We start from the raw sequence: 11,728 nt of genomic DNA on the forward strand, positions 1-11,728 counted from the left end.
TATTGCATTTATGTGATTCCTAACATGGCAATAATTGTTAGGATCAATTTAAAAAGTAGAGGATTAAATAACAGTGAATAAAGTCTTTATATTTTATAAGAAAATTTATTTAATACCCACAACATTTAGCAAATTATCACAGAACGTGATATGGCTTAATATTTCAATTACAAATACTCTATTAATTACTCACCTCCATGTCTACACTGCTGTTCAAAAATACATGTCATGTAGTTAGTAGTGCTTATAATACTATTTCTTCCTTTTTCTAAATTGAGAGTGATGATGGTGGGGCCAGAAGGATGTTATAGCAGGTAAGGCACCCCATATGATCTCCTGAGCCCAACAGGAGTGATCCTTAAGCACAAAGCTAACAGTAAGCCCTACACACTGCTAGGTGTGGCTCAAAAACAAACAAATAAAAAACAGAAAGAGAGGAACTGGAGTGGTAGTACAGAGGGTAAGGCATTTGCCTTGCATACGACTGACCCAAGTTCAATCTCCAGCATCCCATATGGTCCCCCTGAACACTGCCAGGAATAATTTGTGAGTACAAAACCAGGAGTAATCCCTAAGTATAGCTGGGTGTGACCCCCATGGAAAAAAAGAAAACAGAAAGAGAAAGTGATGATGGTGATGCTTTTGGAATATATGAGAAAACTCTATGCACCAAAACAAACAAATTCAGTTCTGTTCAGCAAATTGTAACTGACAATCTAAGACACAAAACAGCTTGCATGTGCTTCAGTAACTATGTAGGTGGCCTGGAGGACTGCATGAGTATTTTCCTTTCTCTTTGGTCTTAGCAGAAGTTCCGACTCATTGTACTCAGAAAGGTACAATCAAACACGTGAAAATACTTTATGTTGCTATACCAATAAAAATATGCCCAATATATTTATATAATTATTTATCAAATATGTATTTTTGAATTCTTAGGCATAGGTAAAAGGTAAAGGTAAAGGCCCTCCCGTTGATCGTCGATTTGCTTGAGCGGGCCCAGTAACGTCTCCATTGGAGACTTTGTTGTTACTGTGTTTGGCATATCGAATACTCTTGGTAGCTTGCCGGGCTCTCCGAGAGGGGCGGAGGAATCGAACTCGGGTCGGCCATGTTGGCCGCTTGTAAGGCGAACACCCTACCGCTGTGCTATCGCTCCAGCCCTAGGCATAGGTACTGTGAGATTATCAACTTTTTCATTATTCTTGCACTAATACAGGCAGCATTTATCAAGACCTCTGAATGCTCTTTTAAATGCCAGAGTATAGCCATGAATAGTCCTCAAATACCTTCCACTCAACTCATAACCATATGGAATCTGGGACCCACTTCATAAAGAGCTTCTCTGTGTGTGTATGTTTGTGTGCGTTGGGGTGCCTGTCCCAAGCAGTGCTTAGACCATACTGGGGATTCTCAGTCAATAAACCAGTAATTCAATGCCAGGAAACTCTAGGCTGCATCAGCAGTGCTCAGGGGACTATACGTACCAAGGCTCAAACATGAACATGCCAGGCAAACATCTAAACCCCTGTACTATCTCTCTTGCCCCTAAAGACTTCTTCTTTTCTTGAAACTTAAAACACAGGTCACCATCTCTTGCTTCAAATAACAAACACACTGTTTACAAAACCAAACTTATGCTCATCAAACTGCAGCTATGTACAAAAGCACAGGATGGTAGCAAGATGTACAACCCCAATTCTGTTTCCTGTTTTCAACAGATTTTTCCCACACTTCAGATACCAAAATAATTTGTCTCCACCCTTTCACTCTCTTAAACCAACACCCTCTGCTAATAGTAATGCAACCTAGTTACTGTAACACTGATTTCAACATTCACTGTTTTTTGGGTGAGATCAGAGTATACTAAAACTCTGCACCAGCAAAGTGTACAGAATATCTCTCTCTCTCTCTCTCTCTCTCTCTCTCTCTCTCTCTCTCTCTCTCTCTGTGTGTGTGTGTGTGTGTGTATTAATGTAGTAATTTGGATGCATTGTATCATTGTATTTCAACAGTTTAAATATCTCTTTTAATTTTGTTTGACTTGTCAGAACCGGGCGACCTGGATAAAAAGATTCAGGAAAATAAAATTGATGAAACAGGTAAATTTATCTTGAAACAAAATTTACTGTTCCTTTCATGTATGTGTAAAAATACTTTCTAGAAACCTGGTAAACTGATATATCAAAACTGTTAAAATAAATGAACCTCTGTGTCCTATGTACTTTAGGGCCCATGGGCTGCATACTGGGTCAGATTGTTGCCCTTCAAGGTACTCTCATCCACGGGCTTAGAGGGAAGCAATGCCAGGCCCAGCTGTGCATGTGGCTGACCCTTTCCTGCCTGAGCTCAGTGTATTTTTGAGCTCAGCATCCTCATGTACACAGAGAACTCTCCTTCTTGAATGAAATGAGTGTAGGCTTGGAGCAAGGGCAGAATGTGTTTGACTTAAAGATGTTTTGAGTGGAAGAACAAATATGTGGGTAGACTGTGGTGGCATACACTGGCATCATATGAAAGGGCAACTGGGAGGGTTTCCTCATGGCTGATGTAGGGATCAGGGAAATGCATAGGGAATAGTTTCATTCCCCAACTGGACAAGTATGGAACTGAGCATTTCTTGCAAAAGTTTAATGAACACATATCTAACCAAGGGCTCTATGGCAAATAAAGTGAAACACTACACAACCATGTGAACAGGAAACTAGTGTAGACTTACTCAAACACTTACAATGATTTTCAGGCAATAACTTAAAACAAACCCAAATTCTTGTTCTGTTGATATCCAGCTATGATCTTTAAAGGACTGCAGCCAAATTTATGTGATTCCAGATTCTGATTCATCTTCTTCCAAGGGAATTCTCCTCACTAAAACCTAATTTTGTCATCCTCAAGAGTCAATAATGAACATGGTAATCAGAAGGATTTGTTGAAGAGCTTGTATGTTCCAAGCACATCACATACCTTAACTGATATTATCCGAAGGGCCTTTCTGTGGCTTATTGTGTCCATTTCACAGATAAGGAGACTGAACTCAAAGCAGACACGTCTTAACTTGCTTAACTGATCAGGTGGCAACCTCAGACTTCAGAATGCTAATTTGAACACATACGTTTTTAATGAGCGCTGCTTTGTGATCAGATGTAAACCACTTTATCAGAGTTATCTTGTTCCCTCCCAGACTGTTAGCTGTGAGTTATTAGACACTTGCCCCAGTGTCCCTCACCTCTAGGTGCTGCTAGCATTTTTTGTTCTCTGCCCATCATCAGTGTCAGTCACCATGAGAAATGTGGTACTCCTGGTGTTCGACTTGAAACTTGACAGAGAGAGATAAATATAGCACTGTTAAGAATATTGACATGTGGCTTCTTCAGCTTAGTTAGTGCTTCACACTGAGCTGTGAAGTTTATTGGCAATTATTTCAAAACTATGTTTCATCAAGGAAGAGAATATTAATATGCCCCCTGGCTTATTTGCCCATTTAGGGACCTGCATCTCCTATTCTCAGTTTCCTTGGAATCCTTGTTGATTGAAACACCATTAAATAAACACTAAAGCATGTCGCACATTAACATTTTAGTCTTATTTCTAGTACCAGGTAATTAGGCTCAAAGCTCCCGTGTTAATAATTTCTCATGTTCCACTCTCAAGAAGACATTTCCCCAGTGGCTAAACAGCAGAGCAGTGTAACTGTCTCTGGTGAATCCAGCCAGGCTGCAAAGATGCTGATTATTAAACGTATTCCATTTGGCATCAAACATGGTTTCTAGATTCGAGTCATAACACACTTCAAATAGCAGCAGCATCCTCACGTACACAGAGAACTCTCCTTCTTGAGTGAAATGAATGTAGGCTTGGAGCAAGGGCAGAATGTGTTTGACTTAAAGATGTTTTGAGTGGAAGAACAAATATGTGGGTAGACTGTGGTGGCATACACTGGCACCATATGAAAGGGCAGCTGGGAGGGTTTCCTTGTGGCTGGTATAGGGATCAGGGAAATGCATAGGGAATAGTTTCATTCCCCAACTAGACAAGTATGGAACTGAGCATTTCTTGCAAAAGTTTAATGAACACATATCTAACCAAGAACTATAAACATAGATTATAGTCTAGCACAGATGATGGACTGCATGAAATCAGAATTAGATTAGAATTTAACCTTGACTGTTTACTCAGAATCAGTGGTTTTCTGGTACTCAGCTTTCTGACACAATCACAGCACCAACTCTCCCCTACTCGCCCCATTGCTTTCATCCCAACACCAAATCAACACAAACCTTGGTGTTTCCCAGCCATGGTGAAGTCAAGCCCCACTTCAGAAGTGCAGTTTTGAAAGAAAGCAGATAAAACTGGAGTGTGAGACCTATTCCTTTTGCCTTCCTATTTTCTCTTTCTGCCATCCTCTGGTATGTTGACTGAATTCATGGAGCCAGTTTTGTTTTTCTCCCCAGGGAGTACTCCTGGATATGATGGCAGAGGAGAAGGTGATGAGAATATCTCCAGGAAGCCGGGCAATGTGCTGAAGACTCTGGATCCCATCCTCATTACCATTATCGCCATGAGTGCCCTGGGGGTCCTCTTGGGTGCTGTCTGTGGGGTCGTGCTGTACTGTGCTTGTTGGCACAACGGGATGTCCGAAAGAAACTTATCTGCCCTGGAGAACTATAACTTTGAACTTGTGGATGGTGTGAAGTTGAAAAAAGACAAACTGAATACACAGAGTACTTATTCGGAGGCATGAAGGTAGACAGGGGTGAACAAACCAGTCAGAGAACTGAAGTGGAAGGACTGAAGTTGAACAAGCTGGGGAACTCTTGACCTTCTTTCACTGTACAGGCTGGGAAGTGCGTTGATGACGCTGAGCCAGGCTTTTCTCAGGAGCTTCGATGAGTATGGCCGACAGACATGAACAAGTTAGCTGTGTTAACAATCGGAATCATGTACAGTCAGCTTTTGTTCTGTTGGTTTCAGTTGAATAATCCGATGCTGGTGTTGAGACCAAGTGTGATCGACTTGATAATTCATTTTGACTCCCCCAACCTCTCCTTCTCTCTCCTCTCTTTTTTACGGATTCTTTTTTGAAACTGTGCAAAATCCAAGATGCTGGCACCAAGTGTATTTAGTGGGGCCCTTTTGATGGACATGCTACCTGTAGCCCAGTGCCCAGAACATAGTAGAGTGAGCTCATTTCAGTGACTCCAGGAGCTGTATTTGTGTGTAACTGCCGCGTGGTGCGTAGGCAAAGAAGGATTAGGGTGTTTTATTTTAAAGTACTATAGACTCAGTACCAGTATAGTGTGTCAGCTCTGTTTACGAAGCAATACCGTCAAATTTTATTGATGTTTTCCAGTGTTGTATTAATCCTCGTGCTTGTGAACTCCATACAGAAAACTGTGCCATCACCAAACATTGCTGGCGACTGGGTGTGCTGCCGACAACCGCAACAAAAGATCCTTGGCACTGGCTAGTCTATGTCCTCTCAAGTGCCTTTTTGTTTGTACTGGTTCTCATTGTGTTACATTAACAACCCGCTCTGTTTCTTGCTGGTGAAAGCCCGCCTCTTTAATCAAAGCCTGGTGGCCCACTGACTAAGAAGAAAGTATATTTTAGTGTGAGATGTCAGCCCCCAGGAAGGCAAGGGCTCTGAAGACTTGGCAATGTGGCTTAATCGTTCTGCTTTTTCTGTAGTTGAATTTCATGTCTCTTGACCCTTTTGTATAAAGCTGCAATATTCTCTCTTATTGTTCTTTCATATGGAATGTATTTTCAAATGTAAACTCTCCTCTCTTTTTTCTCTCTTAGAATTTAAGCATTTGCCATTGTCCAGAAAAGAAACTTGCAGCTTTAACCTGCTGGCAATGGCAAACACTTTTACTAGACTTTACGTTCAAAAATAAATAAGGGAAATTTCTAACTTTGCCCTCCAAAGTCTAACTTTGGCTTTCTTGTTAACTGGTTAAAGTGACAGTATCTTTTTTCCTGAGCCATATGTCCTTCTGTTGTGATCCAAACAGTCTTTGATAAAAATGTTCATTTAACAGATATAGTTAGATGTTGAGGGAAGGAATACTACTATTCAAATTATGCCCCCAAAAGAAGGACTAAATAAAATTCCCTAAATATCAAAATCATGAGAATTTTTACATCCAAACATGTAAAACATGACCCATGAGAACCTTCTTGTTTTGGTTTCCAGTCAGACAAGGGAAGTGGCAGAAAGAACAGTTAATTTAAGAAAGAAACTATAAATCCTGGTGCCTGAGGGTGAAGTGTTTTAAGATAAGAAAAGAGGGAAAATATAGTAAAGTCAAAACAAATGTTTTTTTAAAAATTCTTTCAGCCGAAACCCTGAAAAAACATTGATGTGGATGAATGATTCTAGAAACTTCCAATGGTTCACAAAAGGAAAATAAAGGCTGCCTTAGGGCTGGCAAGATTCAAACCTAGAGCACAGAAAAGTAAAAGTCTCATCAGGCAGCCGATGAGTTATCCCAAAGAAGCTTTGGTTGCTTTCTGTGTGTTTGTGTCATGCCATTTTGTAAATAGAACTTTTAGATTTTTCTCCCTTCCTGCATCTCTGTAGGTCTCACTCAAATTCATTTGTGGGAGTCACATTTGCATCATGAACGGACAGTCCATTCATCTTGGTTTAATTGGATTGAGAATGCCTTTTGTTTCCAGGAAAGTATCGATCACTATGAAAGAAGAATAGATTTTTGTCCCCAGAGACATTCATTCAGTTAGTTATAATCATACCAGGACAAAAGCACTAAGTAAGTCTTGATTTTTTTTAAAAAGGCAACAGACTTGAGTTGTCCTCAGCCAAGGAAAAAATGATACTGAAACTTTAAATTTTAAAGTATCTTGCACTGATAAATATATTTAAAAATTATATGTTTATAAAGTTATTAATTTGTAAAGGCAGTGTTACAAGAATGTTCAGTTTATATTGTTTTAGATTGTTTCGTAATTTTTAAAGTTGTAAAATAACATATTTTTTCTTTATTGAAATCTATAAAACTTTCTGTAGTAAAATGTTTTCATTTTACTGGTATATTATTGCTTCATGTTTTGTACCATCATAAAACTTTGTGCAAATTTTTTTTTACAGAAATTTTTATTTTCTATGACAATATGACACTTGTAAATTGTTGTTTCAAAATGAACAGCGAAGCCTTAACTTTAAATGACATTTGTATTCTCAGACACTGAGTAGCATTAAAAAAAAACACATAGAACTGAATTGTAACTTAAGTTCCAAACTATGACTACTACATTCCAAAGAAACAGTTGAATTAAACATTTTCATAAAATATCCCAAACCTGATGGCTTTTATTATATTAGCTTTGTTCTTGTGGAAGACATTGGTATCAAGTATGTCACAGTTCTCAGGCAGGACAATAGAGGCAAAAATTCCAAAGGAGAAAAAACATGGCACACTTGAACTCATACCTTAAGTACAATTAGACTTGCTGCTCAGCACTTGTGATGGGTGACACAGTGATGGTGACGCTGTGATGCTGGAATCCAGCAGTGCTGAATGGGGCAACTCCCTCCTTTGGAGAAAAGAAAAGGTGTCCCCTTTTGTCCCCCCAAAAGTTATTTAAGCTCTGTGACTTACAAAGTTATTCATAGTTGGGTTTTTAACATACAGTGTTCCATCACGGATCCTGCCACCAGTGTCAACTTCCCTCTACAAGTGTTCCCAGTTCCCTCTCCCACCCCCTCCCCCCAATCCCATTGGTATCTTGATAGGCACCTTTTAAATTTGGTTATAAAAGTTAGGATCTCGTGAAAAAAAAATGGTAATATTCCAGAAACAAATAATTTTCAAGATGTTTAAGCTTTCTTTTAAAACTAAAATCCTAGCAAGGAGGGGAGATTAAGAAGACATTTTCTGAAACTAGAATATCAACCCAAAGTAGTAGAATACAGAATTTGACCTAAAAATGAAAATGTAACCCCCAATTCTTGTGTGAAGTGTTCTGCAGTCCCTTTGGTAAAGAGTTTTATTTTCAAAAAAGTTCACAAATATCTGCTGGTAAGTTTTATTTTTGTAGAAAATAATAAATCCAAAAGTATTTATGTATATGCCTATGCTAAATATAAGTGCAGGGGAAAATTGAACATGGCATTATACCCAACTTGTAATTCTTAGGAAAAATATATATTTATTTTTATTAATAATATATATTAGTTATATAAATATGGGACTGGAGCGATAGCATAGCAGGTAGGGCATTTGCCTTGCACACAGCTGACCCAGGTTTGATTCCTCTGTCTCTCTCGGAGAGACCGGCAAACTACCGAGAGTATTCTGCCCACATGGCCAAGCCTGGGAAGCTACCCGTGATGTATTCTATATGCCAAAAATAGTAACAACATGTCTCACAATGGAGATGTTACTGGTGCCCGCTTGAGCAAATCAATGAACCATGGGAGCAGAGTGCTACAGTGCTATATTATATATTAATATATATTCTTAGGAAAGATATATATTCCATCTGGAACCAAAATAAAATAGTAATAGTAACCAAAAATAGTAGTAGTAATGATAATAGCATCAACACAGCAGCAATAAAGACAAAAGTAGTGGATAGCCAAAGCATGCAGAGCTTTAGAAAACTTGTTACAACAAAATTGACCTACCTTAATCCCCATTATCCATAGGCCAACAGTTCTATATTTACTTTCCTCTGACTATAGGAAAACAGTTCTGAAACGACAAGCATGGCAGGAGGAATAGATTGCTCTGTACACTCTTTGCAGCAAATCAATATTCATGCTTTTCTCTATACCCTGTGCCTTTGGCATCTTCCAAAAGTTAAGCAAGAATAGGACATTTTTCCTATTGAATGGATTTTTACATATCTCTCTGATACCAAAAAAAAGTCATAGATATAGACAGAGTCAGATAATCATTTTACTGAAGTTGAATTCTACCTATGTTTCCAGAAAAGATAATTCCTGGCAAGTCCATCAGATTAATCCAGAAATACTTTCTGGAAAGAAAAAATTAAAAGCTTAGAGTCATGGACTGATATAATATCATGTCTGACAAATTGTTAAATATGAACCTTCCTTATTTTCACCTTTCTTAACCCTAATTATCTAACAAAGCCGTTTTATTGGCTTTCACTATCACTGCTTGGTTGTTTCTCAAATTCAAGAAATAAATGCATCATAAGGACAGAAACATTTAACTTAAAAAATGGAACAATGAAAAGCATCGTTCCATCGCCCATTTTCCCTGTTCACTTGCTAATAGCCACCTAGTCTTAATTGCACCAGATCTCTTTGCAACTCAGACAGAATTCATACCATTCTAATTTTTTACTTCCCAGTGGCCATTACAGCTACTACGTTGTATACATAAAAATCAGTTTTATAAAAATTATCTTTGTTTCCCTAAATGATGCTCATAAGGGCTCTTAAGCAGATTTTTAGAAAAATAGACAATATGATTTATAAAGCTGTATACAATAGGGTTTCAGTCATACAAATGTTCCCACCTCCAATCACACCACCCCCTGACTCCACCTCTTCATCAATAGTCTCAGGTTCCCTCCCACCCTTAATAAGCTTTTTAACTTGAAGGTTGAAAAACTTCAATGAAAAAAGCCTCTAGCTGAGTAAACTGATAATCATGAAGCATGTTAGTCTGTAATGATAATTGACTTCTTATCCTTTATTTTCTTTTAACGTTTCAAAGAAACATTGCAAGAGAATATAAATAAGAACATCATATGATCACATTCATAAAACTTCTTAGCCATAAACTTCCTCTGAACCTATCCTGTTGTTTTAGAAGAATGCCAATCCTACTTTGAAGAATTTTTCTCTGGTGATGGCATTGTTTTTCTTTATACTGAAAGTATTGGCTATTTTCAAAGTACCCTGTTAGGTAAGTGTTGCAATAATTCTTACTTTATAAAGGAAGAATTCAAATTTTAGGGAGATTGAGTGACTAGTCCAGGATTCATCATTTTGCATTTTTCGTCTCTTGCTCATTTCACTTCATAATTCCACTTTACCTTACAAAGCGCCCACATGGTTCCTACTTAGAAAACATGGTCAAAGAAACAGTAATTTCTTTATCACCCATGTGGCTATAGAAATCAAAATTTCAGCCACCCTCCAGCTCTGTTGACATCTTTAACAAGATAAGAAGCATTTCCATACAATCAGGTATAAGACATAACATTGTCTACAATTACACAGAGTTAGACAATGTTAGCCTTGCTTTTCACCAAGGACTGAGAGGGGAAGACTCAGTGGGACGTAGAGGTGAACAAATCCCCACAGGTTTCACAAAGCACTGTTTCCATAAGACTGATCACTGTGAAGCCTAAGAATCAAAAAGCAAACTAGCAAATTAGAAAGTCCTATTCAGAAGCACCTGTTTCCATCCTGCCTCACTACTGAGGGGAGCTGATCAGAGGCTTCTCTGAGAAGGAAGAGACAGTGCTGAATTTCTTTATTTTTTCCTGGATGGAAATTTTGAAGTGCTAAAGAAGCCCAGAAAATACAGTTGTTATTCACTATAGCACGGACAGAGGATGAAGAAGACTAATTTGATAAGGTCAAATTCTCCAATTTGAAGGTTACCTTATTGACCTCCTACAATTTACTACTTCTCAGAAATGTCAAAAATCCTGCTTGATGAAACTAGGTTGAGCTCTAATCTTTATTTGATGATTTCTAATCTTGTTTTTTTGGGGTCTTCGATATAATAAGTGAGAAATTTTCAGATAATTGGGCTTTGTTGTCAAATAGTGATTCCCAAGAGAAAGATTTTCTCTATACAGAAACATGTTTCCTTGACACATATGAATGAAATGATACCTATTATGATGTAAAAGTTTAATAAATATGTAGTACTCTTAGCCAGTAAGTTAATGTTATCACTCCCATGTTAATGGAGTTGGAACATTGTTTGTTCTGGCAGAATGTCAGACTGAAAATAAAGAAGCTGCCCTTTGAGGGGGCAACCAAGTCACCCTTGGGCTGCTCGAATTAGGCACCTTGCATGAATGGAGGGCACGTCCTGTTTCTTAGTGTTTCTCTTTTACTATTTGAACGTCTCCCCAACGCATCATCTCATCTTTGAATCATTATCACAAAGATGAGATGGTTTGTGTCCAAAGTGAGCTTTTTACATAACCTAATTCCACCCCTTTCAAAGGCTCCATCATCATCTTGCAGAGATGAAGCTGACAGTGGTAATGATCTCTATGCAATCCTTTATGAAAATGGTTCCATTGCTTATTACGGCTATTTCTCTAATTTTCTCCAACTTCTGAGAACTTTCATTGTTGATTAATGGGCTTCTTGACTTTGATTTTTTTTATTTTTTTATTTTATAAGTTAGTTTATAACATTTGGTAATATTTAATATTCAAAGACCAATCCCACCACCATTACACCTTCCCACCATTGATTTTGAAAATGTGATATATTTAAAGATTACTCAATAATTATCCTCAGATCATTTGCAATTCTGTTGTTAATTCAAGCTTTTCATATAAAAGTAACTTATTTGGGGAACTTTAAATATAATTTTTCTTGGGGTAACTTTTGGACTGGAGCAATAGCACAGTGGTAGGACTTGCATAGTGGGAGGCCTTGCACGCGGCCAGCTGGGCCGACCCGGGTTCAATTCCTCCGCCCCTCTCAGAGAGCCTGGCAAGCTACCAAGAGTATCTTGCCCACACAGCAAAGCCTGGC

The 11,728-nt window shown here is 38.2% G+C and overlaps 1 protein-coding gene across 3 annotated transcripts in view; it reads left to right on the forward strand.

Annotated features, from left to right (window-relative positions):
• Positions 1-7,316, forward strand: part of NRP1 (neuropilin 1) — a 162,982-nt gene extending 155,666 nt beyond the window's left edge. For all 3 annotated transcript variants that reach the window (XM_056131531.1, XM_056131525.1, XM_056131539.1), the window contains 2 exons: positions 2,052-2,102; positions 4,452-7,316. In XM_056131531.1, the coding sequence (XP_055987506.1) occupies positions 2,052-2,102; positions 4,452-4,741 (341 nt within the window). In that variant the 3' untranslated portion in view covers positions 4,742-7,316. The remainder of the gene's footprint in view (positions 1-2,051; positions 2,103-4,451) is intronic.
• The last annotated feature ends 4,412 nt before the right edge of the window (positions 7,317-11,728 follow it).

Source organism: Sorex fumeus, unplaced genomic scaffold, assembly GCF_029834395.1.
Source record: "Sorex fumeus unplaced genomic scaffold, SorFum_2.1 ptg000007l, whole genome shotgun sequence".
NCBI classification, from domain to species: Eukaryota; Metazoa; Chordata; class Mammalia; order Eulipotyphla; family Soricidae; genus Sorex; species Sorex fumeus.